The sequence below is a fragment of the Salminus brasiliensis genome, chromosome 14, assembly GCF_030463535.1.
Source record: "Salminus brasiliensis chromosome 14, fSalBra1.hap2, whole genome shotgun sequence".
Taxonomy (NCBI): domain Eukaryota; kingdom Metazoa; phylum Chordata; class Actinopteri; order Characiformes; family Bryconidae; genus Salminus; species Salminus brasiliensis.
In genome coordinates this window covers 35,780,719-35,808,661 of record NC_132891.1, presented here as the reverse complement: position 1 = coordinate 35,808,661, position 27,943 = coordinate 35,780,719, and the positions used below count along the sequence as shown (strand labels likewise).

General features: G+C 44.7%; 3 protein-coding genes across 6 annotated transcripts in view; 1 reads left to right on the top strand and 2 right to left on the bottom strand.

Annotated features, from left to right (window-relative positions):
• The window catches only part of LOC140576687 (BEN domain-containing protein 2), a 6,721-nt gene extending 2,190 nt beyond the window's left edge, over positions 1–4,531 (top strand). The window contains exons 5-11 of the mRNA XM_072696223.1: positions 174–266; positions 357–627; positions 1,297–1,485; positions 1,628–1,749; positions 2,362–2,560; positions 3,073–3,276; positions 4,100–4,531. Coding sequence (XP_072552324.1) covers positions 174–266; positions 357–627; positions 1,297–1,485; positions 1,628–1,749; positions 2,362–2,560; positions 3,073–3,276; positions 4,100–4,227 — 1,206 coding nt within the window. The 3' untranslated portion in view covers positions 4,228–4,531. The remainder of the gene's footprint in view (positions 1–173; positions 267–356; positions 628–1,296; positions 1,486–1,627; positions 1,750–2,361; positions 2,561–3,072; positions 3,277–4,099) is intronic.
• Positions 4,472–8,450, bottom strand: LOC140576697 (uncharacterized). The gene is made up of 6 exons (XM_072696234.1): positions 8,223–8,450; positions 7,335–7,397; positions 6,644–7,220; positions 6,090–6,293; positions 5,841–5,950; positions 4,472–5,055 (listed from the first exon to the last, which is right to left on the bottom strand). Exons 1-6 carry the CDS (start codon positions 8,448–8,450, stop codon positions 4,942–4,944), a joined length of 1,296 nt encoding a protein of 431 aa, XP_072552335.1. The 3' UTR covers positions 4,472–4,941.
• The window catches only part of LOC140576666 (uncharacterized), a 23,590-nt gene continuing 3,968 nt past the window's right edge, over positions 8,322–27,943 (bottom strand). The window contains exons 2-23 of one of the 4 annotated variants that reach the window (XM_072696188.1): positions 27,494–27,612; positions 24,904–25,188; positions 23,737–24,111; positions 22,907–23,164; positions 21,828–22,082; positions 20,051–20,581; positions 18,964–19,239; positions 18,624–18,872; positions 18,269–18,526; positions 17,426–17,674; positions 17,077–17,322; positions 16,368–16,616; positions 16,011–16,259; positions 15,066–15,314; positions 14,147–14,395; positions 13,758–14,006; positions 12,808–13,056; positions 12,479–12,724; positions 11,207–11,455; positions 10,843–11,085; positions 9,623–9,936; positions 8,322–8,399 (exon numbers count right to left, since the gene is read on the bottom strand). In XM_072696188.1, coding sequence (XP_072552289.1) covers positions 9,691–9,936; positions 10,843–11,085; positions 11,207–11,455; positions 12,479–12,724; positions 12,808–13,056; positions 13,758–14,006; positions 14,147–14,395; positions 15,066–15,314; positions 16,011–16,259; positions 16,368–16,616; positions 17,077–17,322; positions 17,426–17,674; positions 18,269–18,526; positions 18,624–18,872; positions 18,964–19,239; positions 20,051–20,581; positions 21,828–22,082; positions 22,907–23,164; positions 23,737–24,111; positions 24,904–25,188; positions 27,494–27,612 — 5,579 coding nt within the window. In that variant the 3' untranslated portion in view covers positions 8,322–8,399; positions 9,623–9,690. The other 3 variants (XM_072696189.1, XM_072696190.1, XM_072696191.1) reach the window with 3 other exon arrangements.

Below are 27,943 nucleotides of genomic sequence, written 5' to 3'. Positions count from 1 at the left end.
AAGTGTCCAGGAGTCCCACAGAGTCTCTCTGGGTGGGTAGGATGGTCCATGTTCAGTGTTCAGTGTTCTCCTCCAAGCGTGTTGGAGTCATGTAGGAGCTTGTAGTGATTGGGTGGAGCTTCACCTGCCTCTGGATAGATCCAGATAAGTTCAGTTCCTCTTTGGTCTCGCAGGTTATGTACGGGGCCATCCAGAAACTGGATGAGAAGTTTGAGGTGCTGCAGGCCAGAGTCACCAACATTCAAGCAGATCAGTCAAGCCCAAAGGTAAACCTGATGTCTGGGACTTAAGGGGTTAATACTGTCCCCCGAGGTCTCTGAGCCCAGTTCTGTACTCCTCTGTCTTCTCTTCTGAAGGTCTATTCCCCCAGCAGCACACACAGCTGTGATGTGGACTCCAGTTTCCCGAACCTGCTGCAGCACTCCCCGTCTCCCCCTCCTCCTGTGGACGACACAAAGCCCACCAGCCTCCTTCTCATTCCAGAAAACCCAACATCCCCCACCTTCTCGGCTAACACCCCGCCTCGCACCGTGAAGAAAATGTTCCTGAAGCAGCGGCGGAACAAGCCGGACCACCCGCACTCCAACACCAGCGGTCCAGCATCGAAGACATCAGCAGAAAATTCAGGTTAGGGTCTCCAGCAGAAACACCTGTAACTGTAATCCATTTATTCATGCATTAAGATTGTGATTTATTCAGTATCCACTATGAACAATTCAGTTTCCACTATATATTACTTAGTATCTACTATAAATGATTCAGTATCTGCAGTGAATTATTCAGTATCCACTATGAATTATTCAGTATGTACTGTGAACGATTCAGTATCCACTATGAACAATTCAGTTTCCACTATGTATTACTTAGTATCTACTATAAATGATTCAGTATCTGCAGTGAATTATTCAGTATCCACTATGAATTATTCAGTATGTACTGTGAACGATTCAGTATCCACTATGAACAATTCAGTTTCCACTATGTATTACTTAGTATCTACTATGAATGATTCAGTATCTGCAGTGAATTATTCAGTATCCACTATGAACGATTTAGTTTTGACTATGAATGATTCAGTATCCACTATATATTACTTAGTATCCACTATGAATGATTCAGTATCCGCGGTGAATTATTCAGTATGTACTGTAAATGAATCAGTATCCACTATGAATGATTAAGTTTCCACTATGTATTACTTAGTATCCACTATGAACGATTCAGTATCCACTGTGAATTATTCAGTATCATCTATAAATACTCTTGTATCTCCTGGTTGTGATCTTTTTGCTGCAGGAAGTGGGAAGCTCGTCCTTCCCAGCAGCTTCCTACGGAAGGCCAGCACCATGCCCAGACCCACGTCTGCTGCCCGTTTCCTCCTCCGCAACGTCTTCTCCCACGAGGAGCTCCTGCACAGCAACACCAAAGGAGACCCAGCCAGAGGCCTGAACAAGCTCGACCCAGCCAAGATCAGCGCCATACGAGGTGAGTAACACACACACACACACACACACACACACACACACACACACACACACACACACACACACACACACACAATCGGCCGAGGCTGATCGTAGACTGAGTGACTGTTTGTCAGACGCACTGACTCAGCGTGTTTCGACAGAGTGGCTGCAGAAGAGATATCCCAAACATGACCTCAGTGAGAAAGGCAAAGACTGGAGAGCCTGTGTGGCTGTGATGAACAAGGGGGCCAGGTACATCCGGCTGATGGACAAGAAACGCAAGGTAAGGAACGTCCGTATCCTGCTTACCTTCGAGCCACAACACTCCTGAGAACTGTGGTATGAGTGGGCGGGGCTAAATTATAGTTATGTAAATAAGCTCTGTTCTGAGTGGCTGACTTGTATGGTTCCTCATTCCAAAAGCAGTCATACTGCAGCTCTCAGGAGTGTTTCAGTTCTAAGTGGGCGGAGCTAAACGGTGGTAGGCTGAACAGGTGAAGATATGTAAATGAGCTATGTTCTGTTTGTCTGTGCCTCACTGCAAAGCACTCAGAGCTGAATTACCCCCAGAGACCTGAAGCGTGAAAAGGTGGGGCTAAACTGGGGTGGGATGAACAGGCGGAGATATGTAAATGAGCTGGTTTTTATGACATCACAAAAGTCTAGACCTTTCTGAACAGGCTTTTTTTTATGACCTGTTTGGAGTAAAAAATTTTTAGGAATTTGGAAGTTCAGTTTTCTATGATGGGGCTCTTTTAAGAAGCCTCTCAGAAGTGTAGCTTGGTGTGTGTGTGTGTGTGTGTGTGTGTGTGTGTGTGTGTGTGAGAGAAATGCATTCTGACAACTTCCAGGTTGGCGTTCATTAAGCTGATACAGTTCATGTATATTTTAACAGCCTGGTCCAATCACAGACGAGCAGCCTAAACCGGACTCTCCAATCGCACCCATGCCGACTGCTGAGATTGACGTAGAGCTATCGGACAGCGACAACGACAACCTGCAGAAGCAGAAAGGGTCAAAGGGCAAATTCAGAATAGAGCCTGACCGAGAGCGAACGTCTGAGAACGAAGACTTAATAGACCCGGATGAACAGGGTGAGTCCAGACTGAAGGGGACGTCCACCGTTCTTTTAAAATTCTAAAAATAATTGATCTCCTATCCAAACCCACCAGTGCAGCCACAACACGAGTGTTCTGAGTTTTATATGGAATGATGATGATGATGATGATGATGATGGTAAAATAGTGAATAGAGAATCTCAACTAATCCAGTTTTCTTTAGGGACTACTTTCTGTAGCTGCACTACACTCTGCAGCATGTATCCCTCCACCATTTTAATGATCTGGTTCTAAAAGCAGGTTCTAGAGCCGAGCTCTTCTCAGAACTCTGGTAGAACAGTGTCTCAGGCATCAGGCAGCGTCTTCATCACCATTAGGTGAAGAACTTTCTGTGAGGAGCTTTTATTATTAGAGCTTCAGACGTCTGCTTCCCTTCACCTCCACTGTAGAACTCCAGATCTGACTGGGGGAGCTTATCTAGAACCTCCACTGTAGAACAATAATCATGCTTTTCTTTCTTTTCTTTTGTTCCCCTCAAAAATCTAAAGTGTACCTGGGCAGTCCAGACCGACAGGTGAAGGTGCCTCAGTTTGCCATCTACATGGCATGGCAGCGCCCCAGTGCTGCCCTCGCCGCTCGCTACCTCATCAAGTTCATATTCCCAGAGGACGTTCTCGTGAAGAGTAATGTGTACGGGAACGCGGAGTACGGCATGGAACCGCTGGACCACAACAAGATCTCAGCACTGAGGGGTTAGTCACTACACCTCACACAGAAACGACAGCACCTAAATCAAAACAAGCAAAACCACAACCAGTCAATTACGGAACCGGAAACGATACTAACTAACGATACTAAGTAACTAAAGTAATTAAAGTAATTAAAAGTAGTGGACGTCGGTCAGAAAGTCAGAAGTGGCGGATAAGGAAGAGAGAAGGAGCAGATGTTTATGAAGAAAGCCCTACAGCTAGTGTAGCTTAGCCCCAGTTAGCTCTAAAGCCTGGTTTGAACCCATTTTTGAAACAGCGGTGCTCTATTTTAGCGATCTTTAGATGAGCCATCAACCATGCAGCTTGATTTAGGGGTGTGTCGGTGAGTCTTTGCTCTCATAACGACGGGAAAAGCTGGCTGTGCTCGGCTGGAAATGTTTAAAAGTCATGAACCAAGTCTCTTAATCATGGGTGTGGTTTTTTTTTTTTTTTACCCTTTAAGAGCCAGAGGCGGTCTGTCTGACCTTGGCTGATTGCTATTTCAGTGGTGTAAAGCGTGGTGGGGGTGTACGAGCGTCGGGCTGCACGCGCCCGTGTTGACAATTCACTGCCAAGATAGCAACGAACAAACGTCTGACTGTTGACGAATGTCTGTCTAGGCTGTTTTCGGTCAGTGGAGCTCCTGCATTTTCCATTGCCAAGATACGTAGCAATACGTTTCGAGACAGGGTTAAAAGGTGTACTGCAGCCAGCCACCACCGGCTTCACTTTTTTAACCGCTGTCGTCCACTCCACTCTTCTAGACAGCCCACAGCTTCACTTAAAACTACCTCCAACCGACCGTCTGTGTCTCTTTCCCCTGTAGAACATCTCTCCGAACGGTTCCCTGAACTGAAGCTGGAGGAGGACGGCCAAGACTGGAAGTCATGCGTGGACGCCATCAACAGCTCCATCCGAAAGACCAGACACAAGCACAAGAAGCTCCGGCGCTGAGCCGCGGGCCCCGAGAGGCACCAGAACTGACGCTAATGAGTGCTTTGGACTCTGAATGACCCCATGCTTTCAAACACAGGTCGCTCACAGCTTTAGGTAAGGAACGTGTGGTACCAATGAGTTGCTTTAAAAATAAGGAATGTAGCCCCTGTAGCTTGCTTGTAGCACGACTGGTGTGCAGTAGAAGTTGGACTTGAGCATTTTAGGCATTAATAACGTAGAGGAATAAAAAAATAAAACGTGATTTGGGCAAAAGCGTTTATTTTCAGTTTATTTGTAAATAGAAACACTAGCACATTCAGTGAGTACACTTGTTTAATTCTGAATTAAAAATATGTAAAAAGGAAAGAGCTTCAGTTTTACTCGTTATTTATACAATCTGAAGATTAAGCACCTTGAAGATCTGAAAAAGAATGGAAAAAAAGGCAACAAAACCAAACCAAATCCCGACCACAACCTCTTGGTTCTCTCGCCAACTCTAATCAGATGCCATTATTATTCAAATGATTAGGTTTCGCTTAAACAGGGATCCAGACCAGCGCCGTATTTAAGCAGGCCTCGCCAGATCTGGCTGAACCACGTGCACCTACATACCATCGGTCCTTCAGAATCGCTGTTTGAACATCTGCTTCTTCTTGAGTTACTCTTAAACGTCCTCTTAGTATTGGTCCACAGTCCCAGCTAGACCACACCATGGGTGGGGTTCAGATGTTCTCATGGAGAACTGACCGCTGAGGGTGCGGCCAACAGCTCTGGCCCACGGTTTGCTGTAGTGCTTGATGCTGTAGGCTCACCTCTGGCTGCTCTCTCCACACGTCCAGATAGTTCCTGAAACAAGAGCATGGTTTCTTAGGCGTCGGCGGTGTGACGATTATACGAAGCACAGTCCCTGGTCACTGGACTGGATTGTGAACATAATCAGTAATAAGACCCTCACGCCTGCACTGGATTACTGAAGTAAGCACAGATGTGCCTCTGTATTACATTACTAGTGTGTTCCTCAGCACCCCAAATCAAGCAGAACGTGCAGGGACGTTTCCATTAATAGCTTTGGGATAGTACAGTGTGGAAATGCGGTTCAAACACTTGCTGAATCTGTAGACTCCGTCCTTTCCAATGCATCTCACTGCAAGATCATATGTGACTCGCATGCAGAGTTACGAGCCTATTAAGACGGGTCGAGATTCTCATCTCTGTCTCACTGGTGGATCTTTGAATTCGTCTATGGGTTTGTATGAAATTGACCAATGGATGCTCAGAAACTCATCCTGTGCTTGCTTTAGTAAAGCTGAGACTCATGGGTAAACCCGTTTCCAGCACCGGAACAGTTCGTCCACTCGAGTAAAGGGATGTTTTCACAGCAAATCTGAAGAATTTCTCAAATCAGAATGAAATTTTTCAGGTTTATGGTCAGAGTATCTCCTCACACAGTGTTCCAGGTCACATGGGGTTTCTTTACAGAGAGAGCTGAGACTGTTCTGAACAGCCTGAGATCAAACGTGAGGATCATCTGATATGAAAGTGCCTTCTTAAATTTAAGAAGATCTGCAGAAATCGAGAAAATGCCCTTAACACAGACCCCCAATGTTTGCGACCCCCTCCCAGATCCATACCTCTCTTCTGTGGAGATCTTTAGTGATGCTGTTGATAACACCCAGGCACTGGGCCCAAGCCAAGCCCCTCACACTCATGTCTTGCTGGGGGAACATCTCAGCTAGCCACTCTGAATGAATACACACACACACACACACACACACACACACACACACACACACACACACACACACACACGTTAGGTGATCTGATGAGAATGATTGGGGCACCAGTTGTGGCCGTTACCAGAACTGTCCAGCTGGGTTTACCTCGCAGGGCCTCCAGTTTATTGGGGTCAAGCTGTTGGATGCCTCTCAAAGGGTCACTGGTGATGGCGCTGCAGGAAAGGGTGCTGATGGGGAAAAGGGCATAGAGCACAGGAGCCACAGCCTTCTGAGGCTCCGCCTCCTTGAACGCCTGCATGTACACAGACTGGGGGATCCAGACCTTCCGTGTGGCGCTGCCAATCATCACTGAGAAAGAGAGAGGGTACAGTAAAAATAAAGAGAGGAACATCCAAAAAAAAAAAAAAAAAAAAAAAAAAAAAAAAAAAAAAAAAAAAAAAAAAACAGACCCACACCTGATCAGGGCTTTTTTTAAGACCGTCTACAGCAGTGGTTCCCAACCCTGGTCCTGGAGAACCCCTGCCCTGCACATTTTCTAGTGATTTCTCGCTCCACCACCCTACCCTCAGCTCAGGAGGACTGTCTGATGAGCTGGATCAGAGGAGTTGGGAGCAGGGTGAGCACTAAAATCTGAGGGACTCAAAACGGGTTGGGAACCACTGGTCTGCTGTATCCAATCAGCTGCTTTTCTCAGTTACCTTTCTTGTCCTTCTCGTCAGGAGGCCCGTCCTCAAGTTTGACGGGCTGAGTTTTGGCCTGCCCTCCTGCAGCAGCGGAGCTCTTCATTTGTTTTTTTAGCTTTTTCACAACCATGTCCAGGCGAGAACCCTTCTTCTTCAGCACCTTAGCAGGCTGGGACTCCTCCTTCACCAGGAAGGCCTCGTCCAGTGGTGGTTCCTGTTTCGGCTGTTGTGGGTGGGACCCTTTTCTAGCACCTCCCGAACGGCCTTTGCGCCTGCCCTTCCCTCGATTGCCGCCGCCACCACCACCACCACCACGGGGCCTTGTGGTGGTCCTGATGCTGCACTGGTCAGACTGGAGAGCTTCTGTTGTGTCTGTGGCTTGTGGGGCTGGGCTACGTTTCGGTACTGGGTACCGGCGGCGGTTGCTCTGAGGTGAGGGACCCAGGCGCTGGGCGAGGGACTGGGAGAGCTGGCCTGTTGTGAATGGGCGCTCCTGTGGAATCGCCTGTTTCCTGCATCCCCTGGTGGTACAACGGTTCGACTGAAGGTTGTCAACCTTCTGCTCGAGCCTCTGCACTGCTGTGTGCAACAACTGGTGGAGATGCAGAAAGAAAGGGCACACGTTTCTCAGTGGACTGATCAGCTCAAATACTCTCTATACATGAAACTCCCCATCTTTACCACTAGATAGAAAGGCCTCGCTCACCTTGCAGTGGTTCAGAACCTCAAGCAGCAGGTTCACCTGCCTTTCATCACCTTGGGCTTTCTCCTAGTTCAGGACATATGAAGAAAACCGGATAAGGACTTTAATGTAACACAGAATTGTGAGATTTGCATCATTTATCTGAACCAAAACTCAATCTACTGCTTTGATTTAGCGAAATGTGCAATTTTTGGACGTACTGAACGATCTCCATCCTTCACCTGAGCTAGACCCATGTTTTATTACCTATATAAGGCTCACCGACTAAACGTCAGCATGTTACCTTAACAATCCTAAAGTGTTTATTTGAGCTAACTCAGCTACCTATAATAGTCTATTACATTGACTAAAGTCCAATCAGCTTTTGCAATCAGAATTCCAGACCAGACTCATGACCAGTACAGTAGCAGTGCTGGTCTAGGATCTGCTCCGGTCAGTACAGTCACTGTAAATCAGCGAAGAATCTGACCCTAGACTACAAATACCCAGTTCTACATTAAGAAGTCTTAAGAATTCAGACCTACGAACTAGTTGTAAGCTCTTACAGCCAACTACGGATCCATTTCAGTGGTTCTTTAATGCTGTGAATGTAAAAATACTGTAAATTTATAGTTGCAATATTTTTATATCTACAGTATCTAGAGGTCCAAATCAAACAGCTTGACCAGTGTGTATTTTTTGCACTATATTCATCAGAGGTGGGTGATATGACGATATTCATACATTTTATTGTGATACACAACATGCTTATTAGATTTGAAATAAAATCACTGCATTAATAGGGGATGATATTTGGATTAATGCAAATAATAAAAATATATATTATAATTGATAATATTCATACCGTATCACCCAGCCCCATTCTCCATAAATATAACCACATACACTAACCAGGTCAGGGGCAGGAGGGAAGACTGGAGGCTCCATCCCAGCCAGAGGGCTGATGGCACTGGCCATGAAAGGTACGGTGTAGGGTACTGGTGCCCAGGTCCCCGCCGTCCCTGCAGCCAGGCCAGACTGCACTGGCAAACCCGGCTGCTCATTCGAAGGGGTTCTTTCGCTCCTGTCCTGCAAATTCAACAAAACCATTTGATTAGCATAAACGCATGAGCACGGCATTCTCCAGGTACTGCTTTTTCAGTGTTTGGTGATTGGTGTTATTTAAGGATGTCATGGTACCTTGTAGTTTTTTTTTTTTACAGCAGTCAGTCAATCAAGATGTGGTATTTTTTCCCTTTTCTTTTTTTTTGGACACGAAAGATTATTTATTTTTTCTTCCACAGTAAATCCCCAAGGCTGAACACGATTCCCTTGATTTCCAAAGTTCCTGAAGGCCTCAAAGGACAGACATTGGCAAATCTAGAGTCCATCCCAGAAGTGCATGCCACAAATCTGAATGTCAAGTTGCATGATCCTTACATCTATTAGTTAGTAATAACTGATAGATCATGGCAATAATAACTTAATCTGTTGATTTTGAGCTTTTAAAAAGAAAAAAATTAATTAATTAAATAAAAAAGGACCAGAAATGAGCCGAGAGGTTTCAAAAATTCTGAAAAACTTCCTTAAAAAAATTATTTTCTTAAATCACAAATCTCTTAATCATAATCTCATCTGATCATCTGCAAGCGTAGACGTTACGCTTTAAAGGCCATTTTTTCAGCCAAGTATCAGATTTTTTTGGACTAACAAAATGTTGAAGAACTTTTTTTAATGAATTGTTCTTAAAATCGGTTTTGAGAAACGATGAAGTTTTGATTTGATCGATTTCAATTAATCAACTGATCTTAAATCTAAAGCACATTTAAGAAGATCACTTCTTATATGGTTGTAAATCCATAATCCATGTAACTGACAGATGACTGGGCTACTTTGCGGTTGTGGATCATCAGAACTTGTGGTTCTTGTTGACGTTATTGCTATTAGTGGAAACTCATCAGACACCAGGTGCTGTTCTTTTGCTTGTTTGGGGGGGTATGAGGTGATCTCGCGACTTCAACGTCCAGAGCAGGAGCGTCTGCATGTGCATATTAGCATATCTGAATGGCAAGTCACCTTCGTGTCCCTTTTCTGGACAACTTTCAAACCAGAAACTCAACAAACCAAAAAAACGAACTAAAAGGTTCTTCCTTTTTATAGCAGCAGGTCTTTTCCTCGGTGTAACTCAGTCCTCCTTGTAATCCTCCAGACCAGAGACAGGCAGTGACACACGAATCCCTCTTCTTGTGTCCACGAATTAAAAAAATAATAATAATAAAACAAACAAAACGTACAAAAAGAGCTTAACTTACAGTCGTTTACATGCACATTTCCTCGGAACAGTTTTCAAACCACTTCCCCACTCCACAGAGGCCGTCCTCTACTGACTAAACCCGTGCTTGTCCTCCAAGTGTTTGAGCATGTTTGTGGTGTTTCCTCCCTGGCTGGAAACTTTGCGGAAGCATGTCTTGCAGACCGGGCGGCCGTCCACGTTTACCGTTCCGTCTGGGTTTTTCGGATAGCCGAAATATTCCCAAACGAAGGATCGAACTTGCTTAGACGGAGGGCAAAGTTCTGCAGGTTCGTTTCCTCCTTGCAGACCCAGCTTCGATCTTCTGTTCGCCTTCTGGAACAAATAATACTCATTTTAAAAAAGACAAGGCTTCAGAAACAGGGTATTAATGAAGATGTAAAAAGTGCATTTTGTGTTTAATATGATCGAAATGATTTCAGCTTAAGAATTCTGGTCTAAATTAGTCCACATCTATTATATATATATATATATAAAAACAATCTCTGTTTTCCCTGCTCCAGACACATCTGACTCAACTAATCAGCTCCTTAAAAAGCCCTTTACGAGTTGCAGGGGGTTTATTAATTCAGGGAATCCATGAAAATGTGCAGAACAGGGTGCCTCCAAGCCAAGGGAGGGTCCTGAGAAACAGTGTATTGGCATAAATCCTTAAACTCTGGGTTTATTAATCAGTTTTGAATCCTAATGCAGAAACGATTGTGAATTATTTGGTTTAGCCCATCTTGTGGAGTCCCACTGGGTTCTATTTTAGGGCCAATGAAACTCTAATTATGACAGTAAGGAAGTCAGAGCTTACATACTGGGCTAATATTAGAGGCCATTCTGAAAACAGCCCTGTAAAGTGCTTGAACCCGAGTGATTGCCACTTGGATGCTCTACTAATCAACATGTTCTACAATGGTTTCAGAAGCAGGCTAAACATTAGCGGTCTAGTTTTGGTTTCTAAAATATTGGAAAATATTATAAAAATTCCAATAAACTGTAAATAATGATTTTTCAATAATGGATTAAAAAAGAAACTCATGAGAAAATGAAATGAACCTGAATGCTCAGGATACACTGCATTACTTTATATTTAGGTAACGTTTAAAAACGTGGGGTGAAATCAAATATCATCTATTATTCAACCTTTAAAACTGTGAATTTTAAGAAAAATGTGCCGAGTTTGCACGTACGTTTATAGATACAGCCTACGAAGCCACAAGTAGGTCATTTTACCTTGAATTCTTCATACATAGAAAAATGGCAGAACTGTAAATGTCTGATCATCCTCCTTCCATCCTGACTGGAAACCTTTCTGCCACATATTTTGCAAACCGGGCATCCATTCTCCTCAACAGCACCGTCATCATTCTTGGGGAGTCCAAAATACTCCCATATTGGTGGCAGCGGGTGCTTGTTCGGTGGGAAAAGTTCTGGGAGATCTTCAGCGCTGACCACCTTTTCCCTTTTTTCTGGAATCTAAATAAAATTTAAATAAAAATTAAAATAAATAAATAAAAATCAAATCAATCAATCGGGTCACACGAATATCTGAAGAATCTGAACCACTCCTAAAGCATGTATCCCATTATCATCGTACCTTGAGATCATCGTAGAAGGCTCTGTGATGGTCTTTCAGATGGGCGGTCATGTTTGCGGTGACTTTTCCTTTGTTTGACACTTTGGAAAGGCAGAGTTTGCAGATTGGGTAGCCGGCGCAGTCTGCCGGACCCTCCGTGTCTCTCAGGTAGCCAAAGTATTTCCACACAGCTGATCTCACCCGATGTTCTGGTGGGTGCAGATCTGGGAGTTCAGTGGCTCCTCCAATCGTAAATGGGTTAACCTCCCTCTGAAACAGAGAAACGATGTTTTGCAAATTATTATTTCCTGTAATTTCGCTTCTTTCAATCTTTCCACACCTGTAACAAACTGCTGATGTAAGATGTCCACGGCATGGAGGAAAAGTCTGTCCGTCGCCTCCTCCGACATGTGCTCAGACCGTCGCCGCCTCTTTTTCCCGAACTGCTGCCGCTGCCACGTCACTGGGCAACCAGCATTGTGTACCCGGCTCTAACACAGCATTCTGAAAAAGAGGCGGTGGCCGGCTGCGCACAGGTCACCCTCACAGTGTTTGGGGGACGGGGCACTCACTCAGAGTTTACGAATAATTACCTCAAAATATACCGAAGAGTATTGCGGTACTGATGCGTGTTGCTGTTGCCGCCTGCTGTACAGGCTGAGCTCTTACGCAGAATGTGCTTAAACTTTCCGACTGGGAACGTACTCGGATACAGGCGTTTCACTAGAGCTGGACGATACGGTAAAAATACTATATCACGATATTTAAAAATGTTTCCGCGATACATAAAATTTATCACGATTCTTAATCAATATCACGATTATCACAGATTCTTATAAACTACTGTTCAGATCCTCTCCCGTACTGAATACAGTGATTTCTACTCAATATCTGCTGCTCTTCATCTAATTAAACCAGTCTAATTACACTGTTAGTAATGAATCCTGCAGCTGGTCAATGTTTATTAAGCACTGACGATATCTTCCATATGCTTAGAAAAGTTTATTATCACGATATGTTAAAATATCGTCGTATTGCCCATGTTTAACATGGACTTATTGTGTTCCGATAGCGTGGCTAACGATTACCAGGCCACAGGAACGTCTAGAAAATCCCTGGGCCCTGCTATGCACACAAACTCTACTCCAATTCCAAGCTGAGTCTTGCAGGATCAAGCATGGAGAGGTTTTAACACATCTAGACTTCAGCTTCATGGTTTTTGGGCCTCAAATATCATCATGTAGCATCACTGTAAGCCCCAAAACCCCACAAATCAAAAGGCGAGTGGCTTACCTGCACTTCAGCGTAGACGGCGTTATGGTTCTCCTTAAGATGCTGCATCATGTTGGCTGTAGTTTCACCCTTGGAGATCAATTTCCGAACACAGAGCTTACAGATCGGCGCGCCATCTTCAACGACCCCGTCCGGAGTCTTCCGATATCCGAAATGCTCCCACAGTTTAGGGTTATACTGCCCACTCGGTGGGTAGAGGTCAGTAGGCAAGCAAACGTCCTCGAATGTCTCGTTTGTAACTGCAGACTGAGAGGGACACGCCGGTTAGCTCGCTGCGAGAACCTGAAGAGCGAGAACACTGCACACAAGACCTTCCATCTCCAACTCACCCTGATCTCGTCGTAGGTGGCTCGGTGGTAATCCTTCAGATGTTTAAACATGTTTGTGGTACACCTGCCCTTGGAAGCCACTTTCTGTTGGCACAGTTTGCAGATGGGGTAGTCGTCACACACCACCGACCCCTCTGCGTCTTTTAAGTATCCGAAATATTCCCAGACTGGAGACGTGACGTTCTGGGTTGGAGGATGAAGCTCTGGGGGCTCGATGCCCCACTCTGTCCTCAATGCAGTGATGGCCTCCTGAAGAGGGGAACATCAGAGGATCATCAGTACCAGCAGCGAAGATGATGATGATGATGATGATGATGACCTACTCTAGTTCATACGGTGTTGACCGACTCTTGCATGCATTGGACTGCATCACTGTATTGGTCTCCGCCTGTTTCTCTAGTGCTAAAATAAAAATTACTAGTAGTTTTTTGAGTAATCAATTAATTAATAATAAAGAAGTGTTTTTTTATATTCACAGAAATAGAAATAAATAATATCTAAAAAAGCTAATTTTATTATTTCATTTTATATTAGAATATAATTTTATTATTATTATTTCCTTTTGTACTCTAACACAAGACTAAATATAAAGAGACTAGATGTGTTTGTAGTTTCACTCAGGTGTAACATCAGTTTTCTTAGTTCTTCACTCCAGATTTCCAGTTTCTACAGTAATCTTGGTTAAATCGTCTGCCTTTACTTTGGGCAACACATTCAAACGACTCCTTCAGCCTGGTGTGGGCGATTTACAGGCCTCCTGTATTACAGTGGTGGGCCAATGTAGTGTTAAGAGTCTTGCCCAAGGACTCTTAGTGGTGTAGTGCAGCACTGTGGGAGACTGGGGGAATCGAACCCCAGTCTCCCACGTGGTGTAGTATCGCTCACTGGCAGGTAGTGGTGTTATCTGCTGCGCCACACCAACCACTACAGGCATTCCTTAACACACTTACCTGAACTTCGTCGAACACGGACTGGTGTTTCTTCCGAAGGTGCCTCAGCATGTTCGTGGTCGGGGTCCCGTCCCCAGAGGCCTTCATTAACTTCCGAAGGCAGATTTTGCAGATCGGAGCTCCATCGTCTTGAAGAACGCCCTCCGCATTTTTAGGATATCCAAAGTGATCCCATAACTTTATGTCGTTCTGGCTGTTCGGTGGAAAGAGTTCGAAGGGCCTGTAGACGACTTTTTTTGCTACTGCGGACTAAAAGGAGAAACACACACACACACACACACACACACACACACACACACACACACACACACACATCAGGAATTTTACCAGTTTTTAATACAGATGCTTTTAATTGGTAGTAATTCCCCAAACCCCCTGATCTAGCCTACCTTGACCTCCTTGTAAATATCCAGGTGGTACGCTCTCAGATGGATAAGCATGTTGGTGGTGTTGTCTCCTTTGGCCAACACTTTCTTTTGACAGATTCTGCAGACAGGGAAGCCGTCACACACGATGGAGCCGTCTGCGTTTTTCGGGTATCCAAAATACTTCCAGACTGGCGACATTGCATCAGCGGTGGGGAGGTGAAGCTCCAGTGGTTCAACCTCGTTTTCGGCTCTCGCTGGAATGACCACGGCCTGAGTGGGGTGGAGATGAGGACCATCAATATAAGTCTGAGTTAGCTTAGCTCGTTTCCCCCAAACCGTTAACAGCATGTCCCAACAGCCAGTGAGCACTATGATATATGACCAAATCAATAGAACCACATCATCACTAGTGTTTTAGCATTAGCAACATTAGCACCCGACTACCAACGAGGTAATTAGCTAGAAGCCTGGAAAGAACATCGCAGCACTGTTGCAGCACCCCAAAAGACGGAGTAGAACATGGGGCAGTGGTGCTCAGCGGTTAGAGCTCCGGGCTGTTGTTGACAGGGTTGTGGGTTCGATACCCGGGCTCGGCAAGCTGCCACCTTTACCTTTACCTTTTTTAGAATAAGGCCCTAATGTGGGTGGGTCAAGAAGGAGGTCATAATTGCCATAATGCTAAATCACAGGTCAGTTTTTTGACCTAGACAATACAGATTAGAGACGAACCAGTGAGCTGACCAATAAGGTCAGACAGGTCAGCACCAGTCTTCTGGTTTTATGACCAATTCCAATTTTGACCTCTTTCCACCTACGCTGGCTGGTCCTCTGGCAGATCGCTGATCTCTTACTTAGACCAAAAACCAGTAGAATCAGATCTTGGCTGATTCCCACCGTGCCGCGGAAACCACACTGCCGAATCAGCTCCACCAAAGCTCACCTTGATTTCGTCGTATGTGGGCCGATGGTAATCTCTGAGATGCGAGAACATGTTGGTTGTGTTCCCTCCCTTGGCGGAGACTTTCTTCTGGCACAGTTTGCAGATAGGGAAGCCGTTGCACACCACAGAGCCTTCCGGATCCCTGGGGTAGCCGAAGAACTTCCACACCGCCGATTTCACCTTGTGTGTCGGAGGACAAAGGCTCGAGGAGTCCATGTCCGCCTCCCAGGTGAAGGAGCTGACCACCTCCTGTGAGGTTAAAGACGAGGTTAACACCTGGACGATCCCTCATCCTCTGAACCTAATGACCGAATCCATGCCTATGCTTATGTCCCCAGGATTTCTTCAGGAAACGTTAGGAATAGTCTGTCCAAAAGTGTGTGGACACCCCTTCTAATGTGTGCATCTAGCTGCTTTAGGCTACACCCACTGTGTGCACACACACAGCGTGTCTAAGCTCTGTAGAGAAGTGCTGCCAATAGAGCAGGAACAGGAGTTGGGGATGATGAGGTGCGGTGGTGATCATTCTACATCCAGATCTCACTAACACCTAATCTCATCCCTGAACGCAATCAAATCCTCACAGCAATGCTCCTCCAAAATCTAGTAATCTAGAAATCCTTCTTCCCTGGACTGTGGAGACAGTTACTCTAACAAAAGCTTGAAAAACTGTTCTTTAATCCCTTTAATTTCATCAGGAACAGTGAACGAGCAGGTGTCCCAATACTTCTGTCAAATAAGTGTATTTAAGGAATGTTGACAAAATGTTTTCCTGTTAAACTTTTAGTGGATAAACTGGGTAAACAGATTTTTAGGGGGAAAAAAGGCGTGGAAACTGGGACTAACTTCATTTTCTGCTTCATTATTTGCTCAGAAACCTGAAGGACACGTAGCTAATGAAGATGACCCACAATAAAACCAGTGCTAGCACCATTAGGACTTTACCTCCGGTTCAGTGTAGAGAGAACTATGGTTCTCCTTCAGGTGCTGCCTCATATTTCTTGTCGTCTCTCCTTTAGAAACCAGTTTTCGAAGGCAGTGTTTACAAAATGGTGCACCGTCCTCTTGGAGGGCTCCCTCCGAATCTTTTCGGTAGCCGAAATGCTCCCACAGCGTCGAGTCGTACTGGCCAATCGGTGGATGGAGGTCAGCAGGCGTGTAAGCATCCTCAAGGGTCTCGTTTGTAACTGCAGACTGAGAGAAAGACACTGGATATTAATTAATATTATTATTAGGATACGATTTATATTATTATTATTATAATGGAGCATCACACATGCTACGATCTACATGCCTACGTACTCTGATCTCGTCGTAGATGGTCCGATGATAATCCTTCAGATGCTTGAACATGTTGGTGGTATTGCCTCCTTTGGACGCCACTTTCTTCTGACACATTTTGCAGATGGGGAAGCCGTCACTCACAACCAGCCCCTCGGTGTCCTTCAGGTATCCGAAATATTCCCAGACTGGAGACGTAACGTTCTGCGTCGGAGGATGAAGCTCCGAGGAGTCATTACCGCCCTCCGCTCGCAGCGCAGTAATAGCTTCCTACATTTAAAAAGAAAATGTGATTCAACCTAATGGTTAGAATTCATCTCTACATAAATCACAATAAAAATAATAAAAAAAATAATTAGATTCTGATTTATTAGGGATGTCCTGATCAAAGTATCGCACCGACGATCCAATCAGAGTCTCTTAATGCTGACTACGGGCCGATACTGATCCGATCTTTGTGTTTCTAGAAATAATAATACAGCCACACAGCCTAGATAAAATGTGCTAATTCACACCAGTACCAGCACCTAGAGGGCGCTAGATAGCACTCTGCTACTGCAAACCTAAGGATCTAAAGTGGATCGAACCTTTAAAGCTTTTTGAATGGATCGGGTATTGGCTTTATTGGCTTAAATGTTCCGGTCACGGAATTGGATTGGACTGGATCGGATCGGGACATCCCTACATCTGATACACACAATCCTGGCAGCCTCAGTAACACAGTGTTTACCTGAACTTCATTATAGACCACCTCATGTTTTTTCCGAAGGTGTCTCATCATGTTGGACGAGATGCTGCCGCTTTTGGAGGCGGAGGTAAGCTTCTGCAGGCATATCTTACAGACCGGTGCTCCATCGTCTTCAATCACCCCGTCTGCATTTTTGGGATATCCGAAATGATCCCACAACCTCGAGTCGATTTCTCCACTCGGCGGAGCGAGCTCTGAGGCCTTGTAGATCTTCTTTTCAGTCGCTGGCTGGAGCAGACAAACATTTGAGGCACATTAAGAATAAAACACTGCTGCCTTTGATGATGCACCGCCAAGCTAAGATGAACAGAAGGTCTGAGACTTGAGGTACCTTGATCTCTTTGTAAATATGCAGATGATGAGCCTTTAAGTGTAAAAACATATTTGTGGTGTCTCCACCTTTGGCCTCCACTCGCTGTTGACACATTCTGCAGATGGGGTAGCCATCGAAAACCACCGATCCTGCGGTGTCTTTCAGGAACCCGAAATATTCCCAAACTCGAGATAAGAGGTTCTGCGTTGGTGGATGAAGGTCTGGAGCCTCAGATCCATCTGGAGTCCTAGAAGGAGCAACTGCTGCCTGACAAACACACGGTGAAGTAAGGACAGTTATTCTAATACGACCTGAAACAGTAAAGTACTAGCAGTCTCACATTCACTGTATGGACAAAAGTATTGGGACTTATTATTATGGAGCAGCAGCAGCAGCAGGTCTGCAGTTACTGAGTCAGTTGGAGGCTTTTCTGCACTCTGCTCTTGAAGAGCTCAGCACTCGGCCCTGACCCCGCTCTGTAACTTTACGTGGTCTGACAGACACTCGGTGGCTGAGCTGCTCTCTGTGAGCTGTTCCTCCTAAACTCTTCCACTGTTCAATAATAACACCACTCACAGCCGATGGAGGAAGATCTAGGAGGGAGGAAATTTCACCAGCTGACTTGTTGTAGTTGGTGCAGCGGTGTCTCCTATTACATACAGAACCACACTGGAGTTCAGTGAGCTCTTCAGAACCTCCCGTTCTTTCACTGATGTGTGTGAGAAAGGCAGACTGTAGGGCTAGGGGCTTAATTTTATACACCTGTGGTGGTAATGGGACTGAATAAAAAAAAAACAGTACTTAAGAGATTTTCACTCGCCAAGCCCAATAATCCGGAATCTACGCTCCAGACAAGGTTACCTGCACTTCCGCATACACCAGTTCGTGGTTTTCCTGAAGGTGCTTCATCATGTGTAACGTGACCTCCCCTCCGGACTCCATGGTTTGGTCACAAACTTTGCAGATTGGAGACCCCTGTTCTGCTGATGTTCCCTCAGCAGTTTTAGGGTACTCAAAAAACTCCCATAATTTGGAGCTATTGTGACTGCTTTGTGCACACGGTTCTGAAGATGCTGAAGATGTGCCCACGCCCGCGACCACGTCATCTGAGAAACTCGGCTAGGGAGTAAAAAAAAAAAAAGACCCGTTTTCAAGCAAATGTCAACCTTAAATACAGCAGAGGAAAAAAATGAACAACTTAAGAACCCGGATTTACCCGGATTTCCTCATAGACAGCCTTATGATGGTCCTGGAGGTGTTTGAACAGGTTGGTGGTATTCCCTCCTTTGGCGGCCACGTTCAACTGGCAGATTTTGCAGATGGGAAAGCCATCGCAGACAACGGTGCCGTTCGCATCTTTCAAGTACCCGAAATACTCCCAGACCACAGACTTCACCCTCTGCGTCGGCGGGTAAAGAACCGGAGGTGCAACGCCGTCCTCTTCTCTCAGAGAATTTGTGGCCACCTGAGACGCCAACACATGAGGCCACGTCAGCAAACGATCACAGCAAGAGTTCAGCAGTCTGCTCAATGCTTACGGACGTGTAAACACCTACCTTCACCTCATAGTAGACCGACTTGTGTTTCTTCCACAGATGTCTGTATAAAAACTGGGTGTTCTCTCCTTCACAGGACACCTTGCTTCCACAGAGTTTACACATAGGATGCCCGTCCACCTGGACGTTGTCCTCCCCGTCTTTTGGGTACCCAAAATGTTCCCACACAGGTTCCAGAAGATCTCGTGGTGGGAAAAGCTTTGTGTGCTCGCCTGCATCTTCAGCTTGACCCGGAGCTTCGCCGTCATCGCTGGGGTCGTTTTCTTCATTGGACAGCTAGGGCGGAAAACAAGGAGCTTATTACTGAAGAACCAGGACGGGTGGAAAGTGGTCAATGTCCAAGCTAGGTCAGATGACTGGGTTAGGATTTTAAGAGGCAAGTACCCAGGCCTTAAAGACCCAGAGATGATCGCTAAGCCTACAACCGTTAAGTGTATTTATGTAATGTCATGCAGGAACCACTTTTTTGGCTTCTAGAAGAAGCTTTAAATGGATGGTTCTCAAGCTAGTCCTTGGACCCATACGGTCCAACCCGCCTACTCTGTGTTCCATTAATGAAATGTGGGAATGCGAAGAACTGTGAAGATCTAAACATTGCTTTCAAGAGCCATGGTTCCTTAACCCTCCTGCTACCTTCAAATTTACTAACATCTTTTATCCTTGGGGTCAATTTGACCCCAGCAATTAAACCTCCAGAAAATTCCTATAAAATTACTATAATTACCTGAGTTTTAAATATGAATTTATTTTAATACCTTAAAACACCGAATGGGGGTCAAATTGACCCCGAAGAGAATAGGAGGGTTAACCGGTCTTTAGGGACCAACTGACAGCCATTTGCTGGGACAGATATAGAGCAGAAGTGTGGACCTGAGGACCAGTTTGAGAACTCAAGTTTTTCTATAGCAAGAATTCTCAAACCAGCCCATTGGAACCACTTAGATGGTCCCCATCTTTGTTTAACCTGCCAAACAAAAGAATCTATTAAAAATGTAGAACCACTGTTCTACGGCATTGCTCAATCAACCCTTCAGAACTTCACACACATCCACAAGCCCAACTATGAAGACAACACAAGCAGCTTTACCTTCATTTCTGCGAACTCAGTTTGATGATAGTTCTGAAGGTGGACCATCATGTTGGTCGTACTCCCTCGCTGGGTGCTAACCTTCCGAAGGCACAGTTTGCAGACCGGGAACCCATCGGGCACGACAACCCCCTCTGAGTTTTTCAGGTATCCGAAATGTTTCCAAACTGCTGACCTCAGAGCAATTTTGGGCGGGTGAAGTTCTTCTGCCGTGGCTTGAATGGGAGGCGGCCGCATCCTTTCCTTGTACTGCCTGGGCCCGCCGGTCTTCATCTTCAGCTCAGCGAATAAAGCATTGTGGTGGAATTTTAGGTGTCTTAACATGTTGGACAAAATTCCTTGTCGGGAAATTATGGAGCGCCTGCAGGCTTTACATTTGGGGTGTTCGCTCTCCTCGATTACTCCGTCTGAGTTTTTTGGGTAGCCGAAGTAGTCCCACACTGGCGACAAGGGCAGGCCGGTTGGTGGGTACAGCTCTGGCAAGTCGTTTCCTTCTTCCGCGCTCTCCAAAGGCAAAGAATCGGTTGCTAGCTACAGTGCAAACAGAGAAGAGGGTGTTAGAGCATGGCGATGGAGGACAACCTTCAGACAGAGACCTGTAGTAGTTTTGGGGAACCTTCAACGTGGCTTCAGGTCTACACCGTCAACCCAAAGTTGGATAGATGTGCTAATCTCAGAAGATGCTTCAGATAGATTTTAAATAAGGCTGCATTAAAGATGCTGCTTTACCATACACTTGTTTCTCTTGGCTTTCTGGCTTGATCTAGTTGCGAATTACAGAGGAGTCACAAGACTCCCTCTTTCATTTACAAGCTTTTTTTTTTTTGCTTCACCTTTAGACCCAAGTCATGAAAAGTCACCTCACAGCGCAATCAAGTTTCTATTTTTCATTTATTAAGACCACCACGCCAGAGAAATTCTTGGGTGGCTGATAGTCTAGTTGTGAAAAGAAGTGAGCCAGCAAACAGCAGGTTGAGGTCTCAAATCCCAGGACTGGCGGGGTATGTCTACTCGCTGCCTTGAGCAAGGCAAGTTGGACCCCTTCTCCAGAGATAGTGCTGCTCTGCTGTTAATGCTGTACAGCTCCTAAACCAAGGCTCCAGACTAATTTATTTATTTATTTATTTATTTTTAAATTCAGTACCCACCCCATTCGGCGGACCTATAATTTTTTTTAAACATCGCTGCTGCATTTACTTGTGGATCAAGGGCAACAGCTGTTTTTTTCTTTTTAATTTTTTGGTTAAATTTTCCCCTTATCTTCCAAAGTAACCCCCTAAGCAATGCTCCAGACACTAGCAGGGTAAGGACTTAACCCTGATACACATAAAGCCAGCCATCACCTCTTTTTGAACAGCTGCCAATGCCGCATAGCGAAGCAGTCGATAAGCTTTGCCATGTACATTGTAGGAGCACCATCGCACCCAAAGCCCACTAGTCCAGTCGTGAGATCTTTGGGTCAACCAAACAGCGGCACAGGATGAATGGGGATAGGATTAGTCTGGAGCCCCGTTAGACTGGCCATAGTTAGACCAGGACTTCATTTCCATCCAACAGATCAATAAAACTATTTCAGCAACTACCTGACGCTCTTATCCAGAGCTTATCCATATCATCTTACATGTGAATCATGTCACCCGGGATAGGCTATGGTACCAAACCCAAGTCGTCACAGGGAGCGCAGTGCTGTTATCCACTGTGCTACACCCACTCCACCAACCACCAGTGAACTATTGTACCTAGAGTACCCGTCTGCCTCTCTGTACAACAGTCCTACCTTCACCTCTTCATACTCCGCCTGATGGTGGCGCCGCAGGTGGTTTAACATGTTGGAAGTGGTGCCGTCCTTTGCCGCCACTTTCCGAAGGCACATCCTGCACAGCGCGAACCCGTCCTCCTTCACCACCCCCTCGGAATTCTTCAGGAATCCGAAATATTTCCAGACGGGTGAATTCCGATGCTTTAAAGGCGCGTGAATCTCCGCTGGCTCCGGCGGCGATCTCGGCTCGGGTCTGGAATTGCCGATTATGTGCTAGAACCATAAAAGTCATAAGAAGTCAGGTCGGTCTGATCGGGGTCTTGTTCCCTGCATAAATATAGTCTTAACAGAGTTTACATTTTTAATATATGGCTGATGTCCAATGAAAACTAAAAAACAGGCAAAAATGGAGATACATGGTTTTCTCCATGGTTTGAACCCTGTACCTACTTCTGCACACTGTGCAAATAATTCTGGAGGAATGGACCAATTAAAATGCTCTAAATTAAGTGTATTAATTAGGTTTTATTGCATTCAGAGTGAAGAACACTTCTGGGCTCTCCTGTAAAGACACCATTTTGGAGATACAGGTTTTTCTTTGGACGGCAACGATATTCACTTAATATAAGCAAAAAAAATATATATATAGAAATAGAAAACACAAACATGCCTCCACAAAAATGACTAAAGTCATTTAATGGAAAATCGAATATGATGGCAGATAAATGGGTGGGGTTCAAACTTTATTGCATAAAATAATTACTAAAAATATGTTAATAAATAAATTAATAAAATAAATGTGGCCATACGGCTGGAATAACTAGGCTAACAATACTCTTAATATTCATATTAATATCTGATGCCTTGTTTTTCATAAGTGACTTTTAATTTGGCAAAAACTTGCATTCAGGTCATATATGGCGACCCGAGCTGTGAAAGGAGCTACACTAATATAATGCTCGACTCTGAATAACTTTTTTTTTGCTGCCAAAATGTAAACATACCTTTTCTTTTCCAGGTATTTATTAATATATAAATGAATTCCTGATGTGTGAAAGGTAGCCTACCTAGCTCGCTGCACTCAAACCAGGTCTTACCTTCAGTTCTGCGTGCACGGACTGATGGTGGCGCTGTAAATGGCTATGCATGTTCGACGTATTGCCATCCTTAGATGCCACGACCTGATGGCACAGCCGGCAGATGGGGAAACCGTTCTCCTCAACTACTCCCTGGGTGTTCATGACGAATCCGAAAAGCTTCCACACGCCAGATTTGCGGGGGTTTTTGGGAGGGTAGAGCTTTAACTGTTCTTCTCCTTCAACTACTGGAACATCAAGGTTGGTAGACAACCCAGGCTAGGTAGAGAGACAGAGAGGGAGAAGGAGGGAGGGAGGGAGGTGTACCATGAATGTGACGCAAACCTATGATCATTATTGTTTTACTTCATGTGCATCATTATCTGCTGTTATTTTGACAATATTTCTCTTTTCACAGCCCTTATCTTGTTTTGTAGCATCAGAATCCCTAAACAGAAGCTCTAGCCTATGGATCAGAGGCATGTCTGGAGGAGGAAGAATGAAGCCTACACTGAAAAGATCACCCTGCCTACAGTGAAGCATGGTAGAGGCTCTGTGATACTTTGGGGCTGCTTTGCTTCCTCTGGTTCTGGAAACTTGAATTGTGTGTTGAGGAAAGGCAAGACGGATTCAATCAAATATCAGGAAATCCTAGGAGAAATCATCATCATGCCTTCTGTGAGGAAGCTGGAGCTTGGGTGTCATTGGGCCTTGCATCAGGACAATGACCCCAAGCAGACCACAAAATTCACGTTCCAAGTCCTGGTAGATTCTGGAGCGGCTGTTGCTGTCACCTGACTTGAACCCCATGGAAAATCAAGACTATCAGAGGAACATGAAGATCTCCGTACCTTAGACACCGGACATACGATCTGATGGTGGGCTTGAAGATGGTAGCGCATGTTGCTTGTGTTGCAAGACGATCCAGGAGACACTTTCCAGCCACAGATCTTACAGCTCGGGCTGTTCTTACTGTTGGCATCTTCACCGTTACACTGGAAGTACTGCCACACCGCCGACCTGACCTGCCTTTTCTGCCGAGGGGATTTTGGGTATCTCCTGTCGGTGTAATCAGCGTCGTCGTCATCATCATCATCATCAGCGTCAACTTCGTATTTCTCTTCCTCGCTGTGCCATTGCTTCTCCAAATCATCCACATCCTCTTCCATCTTCATCTCCTTCTCAGAATCTGAGGATTCCCAGTCGGGCCACATGGCGTCCATTTTCTGCAAGACAAGGCATTTTTTAATCAATAAAAAGAAAATAGACTTTATGATAGTTGTAGATGTGTTCTGATGACATGTAATAATCATACTTTTATTCAGAATCAAATATTAATATAATAACAATAATAATAATAATAATAATAAACCCACTGAATTTAATATCATAAAGTCAAGAAAAACTGAACTAAAAAATATTAAGGTAGCAGAAGTCCAGAGTGGTGGGCAGTTGCATCTTGGATGCCTAGCTCAAGGTCATTTCAGTGGCTTCCTGTCAGTTCAGGGGCTCGATATGGTGACCTTCTGGTCATAAGGCTGCTTTTCTAAAAACTTCAAGTCACAGCTGCTCCCAAAAGGTTCTGGGACTTTTACATTTTACATTTTTAAAAGAATTTGAAATATTTTGCTTTAAAAATCAACAAACCATCAAATCACCTCTGAATTTCTATTATAAATTTCCATATAATTAATTCTATATATTTTACAAATATAGATATTCTATTGTATATTTTGTAAATTATCTAACACACATTATAGGGTGCATTCAAGCTTAAGTTTAGGGTTAGGGGTGGGGTTGGGACTTGGACTGGGAGTGAGCTAGGGTCAGGGTAAGCATTAGTCGAATGTCAGGTGAGCATCTACGAGGACCACCTAAGTAAAAATCCGTAAAAACAGGCCACGTAAGGCTGCCCAAGCTGCAATCCTGGATCCACGGAGTGTAACATTACTAACACCATCATGCTGGATCACGCCGCCCTAAATCAAACACTATAGTGGGAAAGGATCTCGACCCACCTTGGCTTTGTAATAGGCAGCTGAATGGTAATCCTGCAGGTGTCTCAGCATGTTGGACGTGTTCCCTCTCTTGCACGCCACCTTCTGCTGGCACAATTTACACGTCGGGAAACCGTCGTCCTCCACCTCCCCGTCGGGGTTTATGAAATATTCGAAATGTTCCCAGACTCCAGAGTGGGAGATCTTGGGCGGAGAAAAGTCCCAGAACATCGACCTAGCTCGTTTTTGTGGAGGAACGTGCTCCCGAGGTTCCTCTTCTTCATCTGCCTCCAGAATCACTTCCATCTACAACAGCAGCAGCAGATGATGAGGAGGAGGAGGGAGTGAGGTGACAAAATGACGTTCATGAAAACACAATGAAAAACACCTCATCAAGGAGACAGTCACTACCAACACAATCTCTTCTGCTAGTCTAGCGTCTGCTAACAAGCTGCAGTCTAACACACTGAGAAGATTAGACTAAGGGTCTGATAAGCTATTTTTTAGTAAAAAAAAATATCTAATAAAATAAAAGAAAGAAAGAAAAATGTTCCAAGTGGATTGAACTGGCTTTACCTTTTCGACTGCACGCACGGCCGGAGCTCCTCAAGCCGAAAATATGGTTTTGGACGCCTTTGTTTCCGTCTGTTAAAGCCAGTGTTTGAGGGCTTAATCCCCAGAGCGGGGGGTTCTTCCTCCTCGTAAAACCGATCTGTACTTTCGGAGTAACCGAACTCACCCAGCTGTGCCAATTTAAGGCTTTCTCTGGGCAGGTGGCTTAACAGACTGGTTATGCATCGTGCTCTCCGGCACCAGAACAGTCATTTAACATGTGAGGTGCAAGAATAGATTGAAAACAGCCCAGCAAGGGCAGAGTCAACACCACATTCACCGCTCTACGTGAACCACCACCCAAAAGATCTCCAAGTGTAGTGGTTTCCGAAATAAAAGACTCGGATTTAAGGAAGCAAGTCAAGGTGCAACTGAGCTCCAATACACTCAAATTCCCTGTTTACTTCAGCTTGTCTTTCACCAGTATGGCGGCAACTAGGGCTGGGCGATATGGTTAAAAAACTATATCACGATACTTAAAAACTTTTTTCTGAATACACAATATTTTTCACGGTACATGTAATCACAGACTAAAATTGATACGATAAAAACGGCTTCATATATCCTGGAGAGCCACCTAGAAACGTCTAATTAGAGCTGGGCGATATTTCGTCGTATTGTGATACATTTTGTAATCGTGAAAAACAATAATCGAGAATATCGTCAGTGCTGAAACGACACAGATCAGCTGCCGGTTTCACTACCAACAGTGTGATTAGACATTGAGCAGATGTTGAGTATAAATAACTGTGTTCGTTATGGGAGGGAATCTGAGTAGTAGATTTTAAGAATCTGTCGCTACCGATATATTTAGGCTGTGATCAAATGCATCGTAGTTATGAAGGTTGTATTTACCAGACGGGTTACTAGCAAATACAGCTTTGCTCTGTTGGGGTGACTGTCGGAAGATCTGCCCACTAAGCATGGAGATCTGTACGATATCAGAGAACGACGATGCGGAGTCCTCCACAAACACTGAGCGAAAAATATCAAACTAAACGAAATATTTAATACTAGTCAGCTGAGCGTTGGAGTATTTATTTTTTAAAAAATCTATTAAACTAAATTTTGAAACATTCACAACAATTAAAAGTGTTTGATACACGTCACATCTTGTAAACTTGTCATTTCCAGTTTCCGACACCACTCGAACGCAGCATAAGACACTAGCCAGGCGTTGCGGTCACACATTTTTTACTTTTTGACACAATGTAAATCAGGCTATTGTTCTTTACATTGTTTTCAATATGTGTCCTTGAGTTTCATGAGGAACGGTCCAATAGAAATGCTCCAAAATGACCTGGAATATTACACTTCTCCTGTAGAGCTGCTGTTTTCGCATCACAGCGACAAAATGAACCCAGTTTGATAAAGGCAAGTGTACCATGACATCCTTACTCGTACAGAACTACAACCATGATCCACCATGAAGTTTTTACGTACACACTAGGGGTCAGTCAATATATCGGCCAATTACTATCAGTCAGCCAAGTGACATACTAGTGTAAAAACCAGTGTAGCTAAAAGTACTGGGGCTGGTATCCCAGACAGGAACTATGCCTAGTCATAATATTCTTTTAAATTCCATCGTTTTCTATTAAGACTGCTGCACAGTTCTGGACTAGACTCAAACCCTGTCGTGGACACTCGTCGTTGGAGTATGAAACCTTATTATGTCTGTTTATAGTTAACTTTTAGCTTTTAACTAAAATCGTTATCGTCCGTTATCGTATACACACGCAAGAATAGTTTCCTGGACAAGAATTAAGCTTAGTCCAACTTCAATTGTTAATACAGCACTAGTCTAAGCTTAATCTGGGTCTAAGTAACCAGCCCTGGGCGTCTGAGCTCATGTCGTGTTGCTAGGGAGTAAAACGCTTATCTAGAGCCAGTTCTTCATGCAGTTCTACTTCAGTAGAACAGAAAATCAGAAGAACTGAAGAACCAGCGCTTTTAGATCAGACTTGTTTCTCATTTGCAATAAGAAGCCTCATCATACCCTGCTTTCACCGTCAGCTGCGGCTTTCCTCGGCCTTCCCCGTCGAGCACAAGTCTTCTTCTGTCTTCTGGGACGTCCTCGAGGACGCTTCTGTAGAACCTCTCCTCCCTCAGTTTTGTCTGTAAAAGAAGAAATGCAAATATATATAAATATATATGCATAAATATAAGCTAGAATAGGACTTTCTGGAGCAGATCAACATCATGAAGCTATTGGCACCATGCAGCCTAACAATGCCAGGCGTGGGCTAGAGGGGTATAAAGCCCCCCAGCGTTGAGCTGTGGAGCAGTGGAAGGACTTTGACGGTTGGTGCTCCATCCAATACGTTTGGAATAAGTCTGGGAGGTGGTCATCATCACCCAACATCCTGACCTTATTAATGCTCTTGTTGCCAAATTCCATCAAATCCTCACAGCAATGCTCCTTCAAAAGCTAGGGAAGAATGCTTTC

What these genes read in the sequence shown, in the direction of transcription:
- LOC140576697 (XM_072696234.1), bottom strand. Translation starts at nt 8,450, where the DNA reads ATGCCGTGCTCATGCGTTTATGCTAATCAAATGGTTTTGTTGAATTTG. An exon ending in TGACGAGAAGGACAAGAAAG is followed by an intron (nt 6,294 to 6,643) that starts GTAACTGAGAAA and finishes TCTCTTTCTCAG; the next exon opens with TGATGATTGGCAGCGCCACA. An exon ending in AAGATCTCCACAGAAGAGAG is followed by an intron (nt 5,056 to 5,840) that starts GTATGGATCTGG and finishes CTCTTGTTTCAG; the next exon opens with GAACTATCTGGACGTGTGGA.